The sequence below is a fragment of the Hypanus sabinus genome, chromosome X2 (assembly GCF_030144855.1).
Source record: "Hypanus sabinus isolate sHypSab1 chromosome X2, sHypSab1.hap1, whole genome shotgun sequence".
NCBI lineage: Eukaryota > Metazoa > Chordata > Chondrichthyes > Myliobatiformes > Dasyatidae > Hypanus > Hypanus sabinus.
In genome coordinates this window covers 3,386,398-3,407,704 of record NC_082739.1, presented here as the reverse complement: position 1 = coordinate 3,407,704, position 21,307 = coordinate 3,386,398, and the positions used below count along the sequence as shown (strand labels likewise).

Below are 21,307 nucleotides of genomic sequence, written 5' to 3'. Positions count from 1 at the left end.
GCCTGTGCCACATGACAGTGAGCATAGGAATAGAGTGAGGTGGAGGATAAATGTGTGGCTGAGGGATTGGAGCAGAGGGCAGGGATTCAAGTTTCTGGATCAATGGGACCTCCTTTGGGGCAGGTGTGACCTGTACAAAAAGGACAGGTTGCACTTGAACGTGAGGGAGACCAATACCCTGGCAGGGAGGTTTGCTACAGCTATTGAGGAGAGTGTAAACTTGAATTGCTGGAGGGTGGGTACCAAACTGAAGAGATGGGGGAAGAGGAGGTTGGCTCACAAATCGAGAAAGCTTGTAGATAGTGAGGATAGGCAGGTGATAGAGAAGGGATATGCTCAGACCGATGGTTTGAGATGTGTCTGGTTTAATGCAAGAAGCATCATGAACAAAGTGGATGAGCTTAGAGCATGGATCAGTACTTGGAGCTATGATGTTGTGGCCATTACAGAGAATTGGATGGCTCAGGGGCAGGAATAGTTACTTAGAGTGCCAGGTTTTAGATGTGGCAGAAAGGACAGGTAGGGAGGCAAAAGAGGTTGGGGCGTGGCACTGCTGATCAGAGATAGTGTCATGGCTGCAGAAAAGGAGGGAGTGACTACACTGTGGGTGGAAGTTAGAAACAGGAAGGGGTCAATAACCCTCCTGGGTGTTTTTTTTAATATAGTAACAGGGACCTCAAGGAGCAGATAGGGAGACAGATTCTGGAAAGGTGCAATAATAACAGGGTTGTCGTGGTGGGAGATTTTAATTTCCCAAGTATTAATTGGCATCTCCCTAAAGCGAGGGGTTTAGATGGGATGGAGTTTGTTAGGTGTGTTCAGAAAGGTTTCCTGACACAATATGTAGATAAGCCTACAAGAGGAGAGGCTGTACTTGATCTGGTATTGGGAAGTGAACCTGGTCAGGCGTCAGATCTCTCAGTGGGAGAGCATTTTGGAGATAGTGATCACAATTCTATCTCCTTTGCCATAGCTTTGGAGAGGGATAGGAACAGACAGATTAGGAAAGCGTTTAATTGGAGTAAGGGGAAATATAGTGCTATCAGGCAGGAAATTGGAAGCATAAATTGGGAACAGATGTTCTCAGGGAAATGTGCAGCAGAAATGTGGCAAATGTTTAGGGAATATTTGCATGGCATTCTGCATAGGTACGTTCCAATGAGACAGGGAAAGGATGGTAGGGTACAGGAACCATGGTGTACAAAGGCTGTTGTAAATCTAGTCAAGAAGAAAAGAAAAGCTTACGAAAGGTTCAAAAAACTAGGTAATAATAGAGATCTAGAAGATTATAAGGCTAGCAGGAAGGAGTTTAATAATGAAATTAGGAGAGCCAGAAGGGGCCATGAGAAGGCCTGAATGAGCAGGATTAAGGAAAACCCCAAGGCATTCTACAGATATGTGAAGAGCAAGAGGATAAGGCGTGAGAGAATAGAACCAATCAAGTGTGACAGTGGAAAAGTGTGTATGGAACTAGAGGAAATAGCAGAGATACTTAATGAATACTTTGCTTCAGTATTCACTATGGAAAAGGATCTTGGCGATTGTAGGGATGACTTACAATGGACTGAAAAGCTTGAGCATGTAGATTTTAAGAAAGAGGATGTGCTGGAGCTTTTGGAAAGCATCAAGCTGGATAAGTCACTGGGACTGGATGAGATGTACCCCAGGCTACTGAGGGAGGCAAGCGAGGAGATTGTTGAGCCTCTGGTGATGATCTTTGCATCATCAATGAGGACAGGAGAGGTTCCGGGGGATTGGAGGGTTGTGGATGTTTTTCCATTATTCAAGAAAGGGAGTAGAGATAGCCCAGGAAATTATAGGCCAGTGAGTCTTTCTTCAGTGGTTGGTAAGTTGATGGAGAAGATCCTGAGAGGCAGAAACATTTGGAGAGGCATAATATGATTAGGAATAGTCAGCAGGCTTTGTCAAGGGCAGGTCGTGCCTTACAAGCCTGCTTGAATTTTTTGAGGATGTGACTAGACACAGTGATGAAGGAAGAGCAGTAGGTGTAGTGTATGTGGATTTCAGCAAGGCATTTGATAAGGTACCCCATGCAAGGCTTATTGAGAAAGTAAGGAGGCATGGGATCCAAGGGGACATTGCTTTGTGGATCCAGAATTGGCTTGCCCACAGAAGGTCGGTGCCCAGTGGAGTGCCTCAGGGATCTGTTCTGGGACCCTTATTCTTCATTTATAAATGACCTGGATGAGGAAGTGGAGGGATGGGTTCGTAAATTTGCTTATGACACAAATGTTGGAGGTGTTGTGGATAGTGTGGAGGGCTGTCAGAGGTTACAGTGGAACATCGATAGGATGCAAAACTGGGCTGAGAAGTGGCAGATGGAGTTCAACCCAGATAAGGGTAAGGTGGTTCATTTTGGTAGGTCAAATATGTTGTGGAGTGTGGAGGATCAGAGGGATCTTGGGGTCCGAGTCCATAGGATGCTCAAAGCTGTTGTGCGGGCCGACTCTGTGGTTAAGGCAGCGTACGGTGCATTGGCCTTCATTAACAGTGGGATTGAGTTTAAGAGCAGAGAGGTAAAGTTACAGCTATATGCGACTCTGGTCAGACCCCACTTGGAGTAATGTGCTCAGTTCTGGTCACCTCACTACAGGAAGGATGTGGAAATGATAAAAAGGGTGCAGAGGAGATTTACAAGGATGTTGCCTGGATGGGGAGCATGCCTTATGAGAATAGGTTGAGTGAACTCAGCCTTTTCTCCTTGGAGTGATGGAGGATGATAGGGTGACCTAATAGGATCATGTGGATAGTCAGAGGCATTTTTCCCAGGGCTGAAATGGCTAACACGAGAGGGCACAGTTTTAAGGTGCTTGGAAGTAGGTGTAGAGGAGATGTCAGGGGTAAGTTTTTTATGCAGAGAGTGGTGAGTGCGTGGAATGGGCTGCTGGTGACAGTGGTGGAGGTGGATACAATAGGGTCTTTTAAGAGACTTCAGGATAGGTACATGGAGCTTAGGAAAACAGAGAGCTATGGGTAACCCTAAGTAATTTCTAAAGTAAGCACATGTTTGGCACAGCATTGTGGGCCGAAGGGTCTGTATTGTGCTGTGGGTTGTCTATGTTTCTATGGTAAATTGTCCTGTGATTAGGCTAGGGTTAAATTGATGGGTTGCTGGGAAGTGCGCCTCACTGGGCTGGAAGTGCCTGTTCTACGCTGTATCTCTAAATAAATAAATGAATAGAGCAGCTTAAGTGTTTTAGGAGCTTCCATCCCCACTTCGTTTGGTGCATTCTGGACTCCAGTCACTGTCTGTGGGAACAGACATCAACTTTGGATTCTTCCTACTTTCCCTATAAGTTATGCCTCTCACTTAGACAGTCCCACCATGGGGAAGGAAAACAAACTCACTCACTCACTCCTCCAACTTTAGCCTCTGGGCCTCCAGCCTCCAGAGGTCTAGCAGACCTTGGGCTCCAACTTCCCCAGATTTATTTTACATGTAAAACCAGTTTTCGACCCGTTTCTCTTCCCACAGATGCAGCCTCTTCTGCCAAGTATTTCCAGTATTTTCCGTTTCAACTTTACAGTATATAACTTTAAACTTTATGGATGTCTTGGGTGAGGAAGACAGATAGACTGACCTTTACACAGTCGTGTGGCGCTTCCCTGAATTCCTGCTGCTGCTGTTTGAGTCTTTGCTCCAGAAGAACGTACTGCCGCAGGTGACGTAACAATTGGATATCGTAAACCACAGTTGCAATGTCACTATTCCCATTTTCTGCCTTTACTTCCATGATTGTTTGTTCCTCCTGCAACTGCAACTGAAAATAGGAGAGAAATTGAAGATCAGACAGAACAGAAAAGCTGGATACAGCCCAAATCCATAGCATATCTTCACAACAACCTTCAATCCCATCTCTTTCTGGATATCACTGCTTCAGTAGTTTGTTCCAGTTAATTTCAACCCCTTGAGCAAATGGATTTTGCCTTGTGTCATGTCATTCTCTTCCCTTCTCCTACTGTCCACACTGGTGATTTGAAATCCTTACAACATTGGAGAATGTAACTGGATCAATGCCACCAATTCCCCAAAAATTCAGAGGAATATGAGTGAGAACTTCTTCACTCAGAGGGTAGAGAGAGTGTGAAACAAGCTGCCAGCAGAAATGGTGGATGCAGGTTCGATTGCAATGTTTCAGAGAAATTTGGATAGGTAGATGGATGCGAGGGTTATGAAGGGTTATAGCCCACATGCGAGTCAAGGGGACTGGGCAGAACTAATGTTTTTTAGGAAATGTTATAGTCTCTTTACTAAAGGAGACAAGCCCAATATCTAAACTCTATTGAAATAATAACATGTCCATTTGGTATTTTGGATTTCATTCAAAATAGAAATCCCAACACAGCCATTTTCTGCAGGGCAAGGTACAGGTCCTGAAATCCTCTCAATCTTCCATTGTTTCTTGAGCAAGATTCATGCAGACCAATGCGAGTGACATTTTCTGTCACATTTCCATGAACTACCACCAGACACATGAATTTTTGGGATTCTCATTCAAAATGTATCCTTGGCCCAACATATTGAGGCAATTACAAGGAAAATGTGCCAGAGCTGTATTTCATTAGAAGTTTGGGGAGATTTGGTATGTCATCCACCATTCTGGCAAATTTCTACAGATGTACCATGGAGAGCATTCTAACTGGTTGCTCCACCGTCTGGTATGGAGGGGCCAATGTACAGAATCGGAAAAAGATGTAGAAGGTTGTGAACTCAGCTAGCTCCATCATCTGCACTCGCCTCCCCAGCATCGAAGACATAATCAATTGACGGTGCCTCAAGAAGGCAGCATTCATCATTAAGGACCCTTACCATCCAGGACATGTCCTCTTCTCATTGCTACCATCACGAAGGTGGTATAGGAGCTTGAAGACACACACTCAATATTTTCAGAACAGATTTTTCTCTTCCATCAGCAGATTTTTGAATGGTCCATGAATCCATGAACACTATTTTGTTCTCTTTTCATACTACTTATTTGTTTTTATATTGCTTATTGTAACTTAAGAGAATCTTTTTTGTGTATTGCACTATCACAACACAACAAATTTCATAACGTATGTCAATGATAATAAACTTGATTCTGAGTGTGAAATCTACATTTGCCATGCTTATTTTATCCACATTAATAATCACCTGTTCCTCTACGAGGTTCTCGCGTTCCTTGATTTGCAGGGCAAGCTCTCTCTGAAGGTCTGCACTGTGTTTACTCGAATGCGGTATTGAGTCCTCTCCAACTAATTTTTCAGTCAAACATAAACCTTCATTTCCTTCCTGCACTCAGAATAAAATTCAAGGTTATTAAACTCTCCTCCATCACATCTCACAGATGACCTCTGCACACAAGTAGTAGCTACAGTATGTGATTACTATAATCATAAATGGAATTGGTTACGGCTCACATGTGCTGATCTACAGTTAGAAGTTTTTGGTTTGTATGCTATCCAGTCAGACCATATCATACAAAGGTTCAAAGTACAAGTATGTGTGCAGTATACAACTCTGAGATTCGTTTTCCCAGACAGCCACAAAGAAACAATGGAACCCATTCAAAGAAAAATATCAACCCCCCCCCATGTGCAAAAGAAAGAACAAATCATGCAAATTGTAAAAAAAAACAGAATGTACAGTTGCAAGAAAAACTTTTCTGCATCAATCACTCATAAAATGTGGTCTGATCTTCATCTAAGTCACAATAATAGACAAACGCGATCTGCTCCTGGATACACCATTTAAACAATCACAGGATATGTTCAATCAAATATGTGATCCTCTGGGGTAATGTCTTTGACAAAAGATGTTTGGAATCAGGTGCTCCAATCAATGAGTTGAGATTGGAGGTGTGAGTTGTTGAGGTGCCCTGCCCTATAAAAAAGATACACAAAGTCTAGTTACCAACAGAGCCTGTACTTCTTATGAAAGATATATTTTTGTGCACCATGCCTCAATCAAAATAACTTCTAGAGGATCTTAGAAGAAAGATTGTAGAGATGCATGAAACTGGAAAAGGCTACAAAAGCATTTCTAAAGACCTGAGTGTTCATCAGTCCACAGTAACAGAAATTGTCTACAAATGGAGAAATTCAGTATTGTTGCTACTCTCCCAAGGAGAGGGTGTCCTTTAAAGATCATACCAGGAGGACAATGTGCAATGCTGAAAGAATTGAAAAAGAATCTAAGGGTAACAGCAAAAGACCTGAAGAATTCAATCTCTAGAACTTGCTGAAGTCTCTGTTCATGTGTCCACTATAAGAACGACACTGAACAAGAATGATGTTCATGGAAGGACACCACGGAGGAAACCACTGCTCTCCCAAAAAAAAACATGGCTGCACGTCTCAAGTTTGCAAAGACCACCTGGATGTTCCACAATGCTTCTGGGACAATATTCTGTGGACAGATGAGACAAAAGTTGAACTTTTTGACAGAAATGTACATTGCTATGTTTGGAGAAAAAGGGCACTGCATACCAACACCAAAACTTCATTCCAAATGTGAAGCACTGTTGAAGGAGCATCATGGTTTGGGGCTGCTTTGCTGCCTCAGGGCCTGGACAGCTTGCAATCGCTGAGGGAACAATGTATTCAAAATTGAATCAAGACGTTTTACAGGCAAATGTCAGGGTGGCAGTCTGTCACCTGAAACTTAACAGAAATTGGATGATGCAACAAGACAATGATCCAAAACACAAGAGTAAATCAACAACAGAACGGTTGAAAAAGAAAAAAAATTGTATTTTGAAATGGCCAAGTTAGAGTCCAGATTTTAATCCAATTGAGAAGCTATGGTATGACCTAAAGAGGACTGTTCATGCAAGGCCTTCCAGAAATATTGATGAACAGAAACAGTTTTGTATGCAGAAATTACTTTAATTTATTGTCACCAAACAATTGATACTAGAGCATACAATTATCACAGCGATATTTGATTCTGTGCTTTGCGCTCCCTGAAGTACAAATCGAAGTAAATATAATAAAAATTTAAATTATAAATCATAATTAGAAAATAGAAAAGGGAAAGTAAGGTAGTGCAAGTCAGGTCCGGATATTTGGAAGGTACGGCCCAGATCCGGGTCAGGATCTGTTCAGCAGTCTCATCACAGTTGGAAAGAAGCTGTTCCCAAATCTGGCCGTACAAATCTTCAAGCTCCTGAACCTTCTCCTGGAGGGAAGAGGGACAAAAAGTGTTTTGGCTGGGTGGGTCGTGTCCTTGATTATCCTGGCAGCACTGCTCCGACAGCGTGCGGTGTAAAGTGAGTCCAAGGATGGAAGATTGGTTTGTGTGATGTGCTGGGCTAGGTTCACGAGCTTCTGCAGCTTCTTCTGGTCTTGGACAGGACAACTTCCATACCAGGTTGTGATGCACCCTAGAAGAATGCTTTCTACGGTGCATCTATAAAAATTAGTGAGGGTTTTAGGGGACAGGCCAAATTTCTTCAAAAAATGATTTGCAGGATGAATCAACTGTTACAGGAAAAGTTTGGTTGAAGTTATTGCTGTACAGGGGGTTCACAGCAGTAACTGAAAGCAAAGGTTCACATACTTCTTCCAACAAATATATGTAATATTGGATATTTTTTCATAACAAATAAATGAATAACTATAATGTGTTTTGTGTTATTTATTTAATTGGGTTCTCTTTATCTAGGTTCAGGACTTATGTGAAGATCTGATCACATTTTAGGTCATATTTATGCAGAAATAGAGAAAATTTTAAAAAAATTTCACAAACTTTCTAGCACCACTGTAAAAGCACCAAACCACAAGTCAGCAAAATAATATGGACATAAGTACATATAAGCAATACAAAAGAAAAAGGTACAAACAAAACAGAAAAAGGGCAGATTTGGCAGAGGTATACAAAATGATGTGGGGTATAGGTAGGGTAAATGCAAGCAGGCTTTTTCCACTGAGGTTGCATGAAAGGTGAAGTGTTTAAGGGGAACCTGAGGGGGAACTTCTTCACTCAGAGGGTGGTGAGAGTGTGGAACAAGCTGTCTGCAGAAGTGGTGGATGCTGGTTCAATTGCAACATTTAGGAGAAGTTTGGATAAATACATGGATGGGAAGGCTATGGTCCAGGTGCAGGTCGAAGGGACTAGGGAGAATAAGCATGGACTAGTTGGGTCAAAGGGTCTGTTTTTGTGCTGTAGTACTCTATGACTTTAATGCAGAATATAGTGTTACAGTCACAGAGAAAGCACCATGAGTAGACAAGTGCACGAGTCATGACAAGATAGACAGATTAACAGTTCAGATTTATCATATAACAGGAGGATAATTGGCCTTGAAGCTAGTGCTGTATACATCTTCTGCTGAAGAGGAGTTGGGTTGTACTGAATAAGGATTGTTTGTGAAGGGTGTGCATATTTAGGTGAGGGTCATTCTTACACTTGGCTTTCCATCTGCCTTTATCCATCGCTTTCTCTCTTCCCTCTGCAGCCTCAGGAGATCAGAGAGTCTTCTTATGTGGTCCTCCTCTAGATACCTCCCAACTCTCAAAGCCGTTTGCTCGCCCAGTGGCCAATCTTGTTTGTTGAGAAGTTGGGAAACAGCTTGATCTGAGTTCTGCACCTGGAGGTGTACCAGACAACATGAAGGAGAAAGTACAGCATGCAAACAGACCATTTGTTCATCCAAACCAGAGGGCAACTGTGGTGAACTATGTGCCTGTCTGGACACGCCCCTCTGCTGACTGCTCCTGTGGCTCCTCCCACAGACCCCTGTGGACACGCCCCCTGCCGACTGCTCCTGTGGCTCCTCCCACAGACCCCTGTGGACACGCCCCCTGCTGACTGCTCCTGTGGCTCCTCCCACAGACCCCTGTGGACACGCCCCCTGCTGTCTGCTCCTGTGGCTCCTCCCACAGACCCCTGTGGACACGCCCCCTGCTGACTGCTCCTGTGGCTCCTCCCACAGACCCCTGAGGACACGCCCCCTGCTGACTGCTCCTGTGGCTCCTCCCACAGACCCCTGTGGACACACCCCCTGCTGACTGCTCCTGTGGCTCCTCCCACAGACTCCTGTGGACGCGCCCCCTGCTGACTGCTCCTGTGGCTCCTCCCACAGACCCCTGTGGACACGCCCCCTGCTGACTGCTCCTGTGGCTCCTCCCACAGACCCCTGTGGACACGCCCCCTGCTGACTGCTCCTGTGGCTCCTCCCACAGACCCCTGTGGACACGCCCCCTGCTGACTGCTCCTGTGGCTCCTCCCACAGACCCCTGTGGACACGCCCCCTGCTGACTGCTCCTGTGGCTCCTCCCACAGACCCCTGTATAAAGGCGATTGGAGGCACTGCTCCTCCCTCAGTCTCCAGGATGTCGTGGTCAAGTTTGCAGCTAATAAAAGCCTATCTTTTGTCTCCCGTCTCCGAGAGTTATTGATGGTGCATCAGCAACAAACTTTACTAATGCCATTTTACAGCAATGGGCCTTGGCCTTCTTTACCCGGGTTATTCCAATGTTATTTTCGATAACTCTTAAAAGTAGCCAGTGCCTGCTTCTATTACTCCCACACGCAATGCATTCCAGGTACATACTACTCTCTGGGTGTAAGAGGAACCCTGTTGTATCCCCATTGACAATTCCTCCTCCCCCCCCCCACAGATGCTGCTTGACCTGCTCAGTTCTGGCAGGTTGCCTGTTGCTAAGCGTTTCACTCGTTAGATTATAACAGGAATCACTCCACCAAACACAGACATTAGCCAAATGTCAAACCTGCTGCCCCATTTTCTCTCCAAGACTATTTTATTTCAAGGCACCAGCCTAAGTGGTTCAATTCCCACTGCTGTCTGTAAGGGTCCGCCGGTTCACCCTGTGACTGTGTGGTTTCCTCCGGGTGCTCGGGTTTCCTCACCCATTCCAAAGATGTACAGGTTAGTAAGTTAATTGGTCACATGGCTGCAATTGGGCTATGCAGGCTCACTGGGCCAGAGGAGCCTGTTACGCTGCTGTATCTCTAAACAAAAATAAATTACTGAGATACACACCACCGAATAAAACACTGTCTGCTCTGTGCACAAGGCTTTGGACATCCTGCTAATGAGGATGAAGAATGTATCTTTGTGTTGGCCTCTCCCATCCTGCACCCTGGAGTCATCTACCCCACTACGGTTCTTCCAGTCCTCAGCCCCTCTCAATCTCACTTGCTCATTGGCCTGGTTGCTTCTGGGCTGAGTACTGCATTTTAGGTGCTGGTTTTAAACAATGGGATCCCAGGCTTTGCTCTGCACCTCTCAAATTTCCCTTCTCAGAAAAAAAATCATGAGTGAATTCAAAAAAGTCTTCAAAATATAGTTTTGAGAATTTACAGAGAAAAATATGAGGTAAATAAGTATAACTGTACCTGTAACTTACTGTACATATCTATTGTCTTGTACACTCGGCTCAGTTTCCTAACTTCCAGCGTCACTAATTTTAAGGCTTCCAGTGACAATTCCCAACTTTGCAGAGTCTCAAGCGAGTGATAGGTAAGACTGCCCTCTGTGTCCAGACACTGTGCAACAGGGGCTTCCATGTTACGTTCACTTGTCTTAGACTGCAGGGGGACATCCTATGGAGAGAGCACAGAGAAACTCACAGACTTGCTCCTTACAGTTTCAGCTGCTGAAAGCAAAGATGACCAAGAGCCATTGCGGCCTTCCTGACTCTGATTTGAGAGGCTCCTGATCCAAGAACTGGGTATTACTTCAACAGATGGGTAGTAGCTACGATGGTGAAACTGTTAGAACTTGCTGCCAATATCCCGTGACAGCAGCATGGTAGAATAGAGGTTAGCACTAGAGATTGGGGTTCAATTCCCGTGCTGTCTGCAATGAGTTTGTATGTTCTTCCTGTGAACTTGTAGGTTCCATTTTCCTCTCATATTCCAAAAATGTATGAGATAAAGTTAGTGAGCTGTGGGTACAGTGTGGCACTTGCCGGCTGCCCCCAGCACATCCTCAGACCCTGTTTGACATATATAACACATGTTCTGAAATACTGTATATATGGCAATAAAGTTAATCTAATTTAGGAAATTTTAGAATTTCTTTGTTTCCATACATTACCTGGAATCCTGAACTAGCCATCACTGTTTAAACAAGTTTTCACAGACAACATGTTCAACCTTAGGCTCAGGTTAGTGATGGAGTAGTAAATGATCATTGCAAATTAGTACATTTATAGTCCCCAAAAACAATTTTTATGTCAAGAACAGCAATGTCTATTTATGAATATGTAAAATATAGGATCTTAAAACTATATTCTTTAAAATTATTTATTATATTTCAGCTTCCACTTTACTGGCATGTTTCTATCTTTATTTGCCATTCTTTATATCATTAAAATTAATTATATTAGTTACATTTACATTAAATTATTTTTAAGCTTTTAAGCTTAAGCATGGTTAGCACAGCACCTATGCTGTCTGTAAGGTGTTTCCACATTCTCCACATTTCCGGGTGCTCTGGTTTCCTCCCACATTCCAAAGACTTATGGGTTAGTAGGTAATTGGTCACATGGGTGTAATTGGGTAGCACAACTGGAAGGGCTTGTTACTGTGCTGCATCTCTAAATAAAATTGAATAGCATTTTGTGTGTGTTGCTCACTTTAGCCAACCAGTCAGATTGCATGTGATTGTGGACTTGTGCAGGTCCTTGACAATCAGGTCAAACAATTTCCAGGCCAGTAAATTGGCCTGAGAGCTAAGTGCAAGTGGCAGTTCCACGATGCAAAATTTATAGTTTTGACTGGTTCTGAAGCTTTGAGCTCTGTCAAACCCAGTTTATATTCCAATAGACAGAAGAGATTCTGCAGATCTGGAAATCTTGAGCAACATACACAAAATGCTGGTGGAACTCAACAGATCTGCAGCAGCTATTGAGAAGAATACATAGTTGACATTTCATGCCAACTCTTGATGAAGGGTCTTGACCAGAAACATCAACTGTTTATTCCTCTCCTTTGATGCTGCCTGACCTGCTGAGTTTCTCCAGCATTTTGAATGTGTTGGTCTCCTCTAATACCACTCCTCCCTTATCCAGGTCAGTGGGGCGACTCTAACTGGTCTGTAAATCAAATATTGGTCTCCTTATTTATGGAGGGATTCACTTGTACTGGAGGCCGAATTACTACATAGATTCCTGAGATGAGTGGTTCCCTAGGAGTTAAGGTTGAGAGTGCTTAGCCAGTACTCATTAGGAAGGTGTTCCTACTGAAACATGGTGGGGGCTGCACAAGCTAGGTGCTAAGAGGATGAATCCCATCATGGAGAATTGAGAATGGGTGGCACAAAAGGTACCAATTAAGATGGAGAAAGGGAAGAGTTTCTTTTCTCAAAGGGCACTAAGTGTTTGGAACTCTCTAGTACAGAGCATTAATAAATCTGTCTGACAGTGAGATCAACTGACTTTTAGTTTGTAGGATTTAGGGGAAAAGTGAAACTGAGACAGACATGAAGTGGAGCAGCCTTGAGGACAGAATAACATCGTTCTGCTTCTCTTTCTTATGAAAGAATGTTGTTATGACAATAGACAATAGATGCAGGAGTAGGCCATTCGGCCCATCTAGCCAGCACCACCATTCACTGTGATTATGGCTGATCATACACAATCAGTACCCCGTTCCTGCCCTCTCCCCATATCCCTGGACCCTGCTATCTATAAGAGCTCTATCTAACTCTCTCTTGAATGCATCCAGAGACTTGGCCTCCACTGCCTTCTGGGGCAGAGCATTCCACATATCCACCACTCTCTGGGTGAAAAAGTTTTTCCGCATCTCTGTTCTAAATGGCCTACCCCTTATTCTTAAACTGTGGCCTCTAGTTCTGGACTCACCCATCAGCGGGAACATGCTTCCTGTCTCCAGCATGTCCAATCCCTTAATAATCTTATATGTTTCAATCAGATCCCCTCTCAGCCTTCTAAATTTCAGTGTATACAAGCCCAGTCGCTCCAATCTTTCAACATATGACAGTCCCACCATTCCGGGAATTAACCTTGTGAACCTACGCTGCACTCCCTCAATAGCAAGAATGTCCTTCCTCAAATTTGGAGAACAAAACTGCACACAATACTCCAGGTGGGGTCTCACCAGGGCCCTGTACAGCTGCAGAAGGACCTCTTTACTCCTATACTCAATTCCTCTTGTTATAAAGGTCAGCATGCCATTAGCTTTCTTCACTGCCTGCTGTACCTGCATGCTTGCTTTCATTGACTGATGTACAAGAACACCTAGATCTCATTGTAATTCCCCTTTTCCTAACTTGACTCCATTTAGATAGTAATCTGCCTTCCTGTTCTTGCCACCAAGGTGGATAACCTCACATTTATCCACATTAAACTGCATCTGCCATACATTTGCCCACTCACCCAACCTGTCCAAGTCACCCTGCATTCCCATAACATCCTCCTGACATTTCACACTGCCACCCAGCTTTTTGTCATCAGTAAATTTGCTAATGTTACTTTTAATCCCTTCATCTAAATCATTAATGTATATTGTAAACAGCTGCGGTCCCAGCACCGAACCTTGCGGTATCCCACTCGTCAGAGCCTGCCATTCCGAAAGGGACCCGTTAATCGCTACTCTTTGTTTCCTGTCAGCCAGCCAATTTTCAATCCATGTCAGTACTCTGCCCCCAATACCATGTGCCCTAATTTTGCCCACTAATCTCCTATGTGGGACTTTATCAAAAGCTTTCTGGAAGTCCAGGTACACTACATCCACTGGCTCTCCCTTGTCCATTTTCATAGTTACATCCTCAAAAAACTCCAGAAGATTAGTCAAGCATGATTTTCCCTTCATAAATCCATGCTGACTTGGACTGATCCTTCTACTGCTATCCAAATGTGTCGTAATTTCCTCTTTTATAATTGACTCCAGCATCTTTCCCACCACTGACATCAGGCTAACTGGTCTATAATTCCCTGTTTTCTCTCTCCATCCTTTCTTGAAAAGTGGAACAACATTAGCCACCCTCCAATCAGCAGGAACTGTTCCTGAATCTATAGAACATTGGAAAATGATTACCAATGCGTCCACGATTTCTAGAGCCACCTCCTTAAGTACCCTGGGATGCAGATCATCAGGTCCCGGGGACTTATCAGCCTTCAGACTCAACAGTCTATCCAACACCGTTTCTTGCCTAATATAAATTTCCTTCAGTTCATTCTTTACCCTAGTTCCTCTGGCCACTATTACATCTGGGAGATTGTTTGTGTCTTCCCTAGTGAAGACAGATCCAAAGTACCTGTTCAACCATCCAAAGTACCTGTTCAACCATCTGCCATTTCCTTGTTCCCCATAATAAATTCACCCGTTTCTGTCTTCAATGGCCCAATTTTGGTCTTAACTATTTTTTGCTATTCGCATACATAAAGAAGCTTTTACTATCCTCCTTTATATTCTTCGCTAGTTTACCTTCGTACCTCATTTTTTCTTGGCGTATTGCCTTTTTTGTTATCTTCTGTTGCTCTTTAAAAGCTTCCCAGTCCTCCAGTTCCCCGCTCATCTTTGCTATGTTATACTTCTTCTCTTTTATTTTTATACTGCCCTTTACTTCCCTCATCAGCCAAGGCTGCCCCTTACTCCCCTTAGGATCTTTCTTCCTCTTTGGAATGAACCGATCCTGCACCTTCTGCATTATTCCCAGAAATGCCTGCCATTTTTGTTCCACTGTCTTCCCTGCTAGGGTATTGTTCCATTGAACTTTGGCCAGCTCCTCCCTCATAGCTCCATAGTTCCCTTTGTTCAACTGTAATACTGACACATCCAATTTTCCCTTCTCCTTCTCAAATTGTAGGTTAAAACATATCATATTATGGTCACTATCTCCTAATGGTTCCTCTACCTCCAGGTCCCTGATCAAATCCAGTTCATTGCACAGCACTAAATCTAGAATTGCCTTCTCCCTGGTAGGCTCCAGTACAAGCTGTTCTAAGAATCCATCTCGGAGGCACTCCACAAACTCCCTTTCTTGGGGTCCAGTACCATTCTGATTCTCCCAGTCTACCTGCATGTTGAAATCCCCCATGACAACTGTATCATTACCTTTGCGACATGCCAATTTTAACTCTTCATTCAACTTACACCCTACATCCAGACTGCTGTTTGGGGGCCTGTAGATAACTCCCATTAGGGTCTTTCTACCCTTAGAATTTCTCAGTTCTATCCATACTGACTCTACATCCCCAGATTCTATGTCCCCCCTCGCAAGGGACTGAATATCATTTCTCACCAACAGAGCCACCCCACCCCCTCTGCCAGTCAGTCTGTCCTTTCGATAAGATGTATATCCTTGAATATTCATTTCCCAGGCCCTGTCCACTTGAAGCCATGTCTCAGTTATTCCCACAACATCGTACTTGCCAATTTCCAACTGCGTCTCAAGCTCATCTACTTTATTCCTTATACTTCGTGCATTCATATATAATACTTTTAATTCATTACTTCCCTCTCCTTTCATATCAATTCCTATTTCACTTGGCCATACTGTATGATCTCTTCTTGAGCTTTCTACTCCATTGATTCTGTTGTCCTTTTTAACTTATCTTATTTTCACTTTCCCTTCAACTCCATCCTTATATTTCCAGTTCATCCCCTTATGCTTTGGTCTATTCAATCAGTCAGTTAATTTGACCTGTTTGTTCTTGCTCCTTGCATGGAAATTTTGGAAATCAGTGACCAGCAGCTGTAAACCACTCATTATATCATTCTCCATTCCAAGCATGTTCTGGGGCATCGCTAGGTTTGGGTCAAACCCCACTTCCATTAGCTCCACTGTGTGTTGACCATACAGAGCCAGGACTGATTTTCTATGTTGTTCCAACAAATTGCTCAGCAGTTTCTCCATCTGGTCCAGTCTCTCACTATCCTCTCCCTTCTGTTGCTCCTGTAAAGAATTGAACAGTAACAAACATTTTTCAGTATTTTGTCCACATTCTCAGCTTGTGCATTTTTTGTAGCAATGATTTAATTCTTCGCTCATTTTTCTATCTGGGGATTGAGCTCCAAAGGGACTGTATTTACATATAATCTTCAAGTTTATTGTCATCTGTCTGTGCATATATACTGTACAACCAAACGAAACATTCTTCCAGACCACGGTGCACTCACAGAAGAATGTTGTTTTGTTTGGTTGTATATATGTACAGTCAGATGACAATAAACTTGAACTTGTTTGCAAGGTGTGAGCAAAAGTTGTAAGGACATAACTATTGCCTGCTCTACCTGCCTTGGTAAGATTACACTATCATCATCTCTGAAAATCTATCCTGGGGACAATGTATTAGTCCAATTACAAAGGCACTCCTATTTCATTAGGAGTTCGAGGAGATTTGGTTTGTCAAGTCAAGTCTATTGTCATTTTGACCATAAACTGCTGGTACAGTACACAGTAGAAACAAAACAGAGTCCAGCAAATTTCCACAGATACACCATGGAGAGCATTCCAACTGGTTGCATCACTGTTTGATATAGAGGCACCACTGCACAGGATCAAAAAAAGCTGCAGAAAGTTGTAAACTCAGCTAGCTCCATCATGGACAATAACCTCTGCAGCACTGAGGACATCTTCAAAAGGCGTTGACCCAAGAAGGTGGCATCCATCATTAAGGAGCTTCACCATCAAGAAGATGCCCTCTTCTCATTGTTGAAGCCTGTAGACATGCACTCAACATTTTAGGAATAGCTTCTTCCCCTCTGCCATCAGATTTCTAAAGAGACCATGATCACTACCCTACTTTTTGTTTTCTTTTAGCACTACTTATTTTATGTACAATATAGTTCTTATTGTAACTTACCATTTTTTATGCATTGCAATGTACTGTTGCTGCAAAACAACCAATTTCACAACATGTCAGTGATAATAAATCTGATTCTGACTTTTTCTGTGGTGGCTGATGTTTATTTTGCCTAGAGCTGGCTCTTCTGACTGTGTAGTTGTTACCCTCCTTTCTACAGGAAAGTGGAAGTTCCATTCTCACAAAGAAACTGAGATGGAAAGACTTTGTACGTGAGATCATCAAGATATTTCTTTCTTAGTCAATCATGGGATGTGGCCATGGCCAAGATTTATTGGCTATGTCTCTTTGTTCAAACTCAATGGCTTGCTGAGCTAGCTCAGAGGCCCAAACAAAAAATCTGAAAATGCTGGAAACACTCAGCAGGTCAGGTAGCATCTGCAAAAGGTAATACTGACCCTTGATGCCATCTGACCTACTGAGTGTTACCAGCATTTTTCTTTTTTTTTTGCTTTGGATTTCCATCTGAAGTTTTTTTTTAAAGATTTTTCTTTCAATAAATCATGTTGCTACAGATTTATATATAGGTCAGACTAGATGAGGATGTTAGATTTCCATTGGTAATAAATACATGCCGTGGTTTCATCTAACAATCATTGAGAAGAGATTTTTGATGTCAGTCTTAATGAATGAAATGTGAACTCATGTCTCCATACTGTTTCACTAGTCCTGTGATACAAACAGTATCTTCACTACCTATCAAGCTAAGTGGCTTATTCTTACCTCAAGTCAAGTCAAGTCACTTTTATTGTCATTTTGACCATAACTGCTGGTACAGTGCATAGTAAAAATGAGACAACGTTTTTCAGGACCATGGTGTTACATGACATAGTACAAAAACTAGACTGAACTACGTAAAAAAAAAAGAGAAAGCTGCACTAGACTACAGACCTACACTGGACTACATAAAGTGCACAAAAACAGTGCAAGCATTACAATAAATAATAAACAGGACAGTAGGGCAAGGTGTCAGTCCAGGCTTCGGGTATTGAAGAGTCTGATAGCTTGGGGGAAGAAACTGTTACATAGTCTGGTCGTGAGAGCCCGAATGCTTCGGAGCCTTTTCCCAGATGGCAGGAGGGAGAAGAGATTGTATGAGGGGTGCATGGGGTCCTTCATAATGCTGTTTCCTTTGCAGATGCAGCGTGTAGTGTAAATGTCCGTGATGGTGGGAAGAGAGACCCCAATGATCTTCTCAGCTGACCTCACTATCTGCTGCAGGGTCTTGCGATCCGAGATGATGCAATTTCCGAACCAGGCAGTGATTCTCTTGCAAAATAAGAGCTTGTGGTTATCCCTTCAAATAAAAATATTTGAAAAGATCCTACTTAGAGAGAGTGGTCACAGTGAACAACTTACTGCATAGTTCTGAGTGGTAGCGATCAGCCATTGGGATTCAGTTCCTGCCTCTGTCTGCAAGGAGTTTGTATGTTCTACCTGTGACCACATAGGCTTCCTCCCACATTTCAAAGACGTACAAGTTAGAGTTTGTAATTTGTGGGCATGCATTTTTGGCACCTGATGTGTGGCGATACTTGTGGGCTGGCCCCAGCAGATATAAAAACGGTATTGGTCTTTGAGGCAAGTGACAAATTTCACTGTATATGTGACAAATAAAGCTATTCTCTCTCTGCTCAGTCTCGAGCTCTTCTTTGAGGAGAGCTCTGTGATGGAAATGACAGGAACTAAAGATCAATTGCTGGTGGGGGGGGGCCCTGAACAAAAAGTTCAATACAAGATAGTCAAATAAAATAAGATAGGAACTGTCTCATGTTTTTTAAACCGGGAAGCAACAGAGTAGAACAAATTTGCACAATGCCCTTCCTTAGAGAGAACATGGACTTTGTTCTATAAATGTGGTGATGCACTGATAAATTTTTGATTCAAGCTCCAAGATGAGGTTTTACACACCTTGCTCTCTCTGGGTTTGTGTCAAAATCAGTGTATTCTGTCTCTTTACGGCATGTTAGTTACAGGGTGTGCATCACAACATCAATTACAAGAGTATAACCCAGAAGCCTGAGCTATTGATCTCACACCTTCAATTCCACTGGGGATACTTTTAAACAATTAAATAAATCTGGAATAAAGGAAAAGTATCATGAAGCTCCCAGAATGTTGTAAAAACAGTCGGTTCACTATGCCCTTCAGAGAAGGGAAGCTACGATCACAGCATGCTCAGGTGGTCTCTGTACAGGCAAATAAGGATGGGCAAAACAACAAATTTCACAGCATATATTGGTGATATTAAACCTGTTTCCGATTCTGAACAAAGAAACCCTGCTTCTTTCCCATTCTGCAGCTACTTCATCTGTCCACCACCCACAAAATCCTCCCACTGGGGTCCCATCCCTAATGTTCACGTGTCTTCATCACTTCCCCCCCTTGATTCCATTCTCCACCCTCCTCTCCTTTTGCATTCTATCTTCAGCCCATTGTCACCTATACCTAACATCTCTTGCTGTGATTTCCACTCTCCATTCTTCCATCTGCCTGTTGCCATTCCACAGATGGATACACCTATTGCCTACCAGCTCTTACTACCTTCCTTCCATCTTTCAGTCCAGATGAATGGACAGTTGACTGTCCATTTCCCTCCATACAGTACAGTGCAAAAGCCTTCGGCACATAGTGTATAGCTAGGGTGAGACTTTAGCACAGTGCTATATTTGTCAACGTGGAGCTGAGAGTGAGTTTGTAAATCTGGTGGAAGAAAAGGGTCTTGCAAATGACGAGGGTGGAGTGCCACAGGAGTGTTGTGGGACAGGTGGCAGAGGAGTGACGGGGCACGGGGAGGGTGTGGATGCAAACCCTGGGACACTAGGCAAGGTCATTTGGCTCCAAACAATTGGTTTATTGATCATTACAGAATGTCTCTCTGGTGCTTTCCACTCCCTCACCTTTCCTTTCCCCCTTTCCCAACTATGATTCTCCACTTCCTGCCCCTTTTCACAATCATGATTCCCCTCTTCCTGCCCCCTTCCCACTCAGTCTACAACAGAGATCCAGATCAGAATCAGGTTTATCATCACTCACATATGTCATGAAATTTGTTTTATTTTGTGGCACCAGTACAATGTAATACATAAAATTACTCCAGTACTGTGCAAAAGTCTTAGGTACCCTAGTTATATATAGGACTGTACTTTTGCACTGTACTGTAGATACTATCCAGCATCCTCCAGCATCTTATTTCTTTGCTAAAGAAACATATTACAACTCCTTATTTCTGTCCAACAGTCTACAGATTTCTGCAGCTTAAGCTTGGCATTGATAACATCTGCTGTTCCATCAAATGCTTGTCCTCATTGGCCGAATCCTCATGGGCACTATTCTCCCACCATCGAGGACATCTTCAAAAGGCAATGCCCCAAGAGGGTGGTATCCACTATTAAGGACCTTCGCCTCAATGAGCCCAAATATCTCAATGAGAGCCAGCAGTCAAAGGAAAGTAACTCCCTGCTTATGGTTTGTGTCTGCCTGGTGCCCTCTACCCTTCACGCACCTCTTCCAGCAGTTTCCATATCTGCTTCACTTCATCCGACATCAAGGCGATCTCCAGGTGTGCTGCTTCGGACGCCTGCTTCTCAATGTGGAATCTTACGATGCGCAGGGAGTAAGTGGAACAAATGAGAAAATGATCAGTTCACTTGAAAGTAAAAGTGGCAAAGTTGCAGCTTAATCTCATCACCCTGTAACTGATGAGAAAACCATTGACCAGAGAGGCACAGGAACAGGCCCGCCAGTCCCCGATGTCTGTGCCGACTGTGATGCTAAATTAAACTAGTCGCTTCTGTCTGAACATGATCCTCAGCCCTGCATTCCTGACATATTCACGTGCGTATCTAAAAGCCCCTTAAATGCCACCACCCCAGCACCCACTACTGTATGAAAAAAACTTGCCCTGCACATCTCCTTTAAAGTTCTCCCCCTCTCACTTTAGATAAGAGACATTAGGTTTGGGGAGGGTTCCAATTGTGATTGCCAAGGAGTCTGGGGGCATTGACACTATAGCAAGAGCATGGAAGGACAACATTTAGAGAACTTTCATTACTGGAGACGGAGGGGCTGGGTTGGGTGAGGAAGCCCCTCAATTATCGTAGTAGTGTACCCGGGGGGGGGGGGTAGGGGGGTTGCAGGAGTGGCAACAGTTTTATTGATGCGTAGGAATGTGACAGAACAGGACTGACAGCATTGACTGTAAATGTAAAAATGAAAAGGTGTTCTTACAAATGTAAGACATATCGTTTTGTAAAATTGTTACAAGTAAACATTTATAAATTTATTATAATTTTGCACTTGTAAATATTTTTATTGTGAATAAACTAGATTGGCAGGTAGACTGGTCAGTACAAATTTCCCTAAACTTACAGATGTGTGGTAGAATCTGGGGAAGTGTGGAGAAGATAAAATGGAATTAGTAACTATGTGTGCGATGGTTGGTATTGACGAGTGGGGCTGAAGGATTGTGCCCATGCTGCATGACTATGATAACTGGATGAACTGT

General features: G+C 43.2%; 1 protein-coding gene across 1 annotated transcript in view; it reads right to left on the bottom strand.

The window, feature by feature from the left end:
* si:dkey-103g5.4 (uncharacterized) overlaps positions 1-21,307 on the bottom strand; it is a 136,043-nt gene that overhangs the window by 39,250 nt on the left and 75,486 nt on the right. The window contains exons 33-38 of the mRNA XM_059956812.1: positions 20,306-20,399; positions 15,639-15,890; positions 10,364-10,570; positions 8,409-8,591; positions 5,156-5,293; positions 3,603-3,782 (exon numbers count right to left, since the gene is read on the bottom strand). Of these exons, the coding sequence (XP_059812795.1) occupies positions 3,603-3,782; positions 5,156-5,293; positions 8,409-8,591; positions 10,364-10,570; positions 15,639-15,890; positions 20,306-20,399 (1,054 nt within the window). The remainder of the gene's footprint in view (positions 1-3,602; positions 3,783-5,155; positions 5,294-8,408; positions 8,592-10,363; positions 10,571-15,638; positions 15,891-20,305; positions 20,400-21,307) is intronic.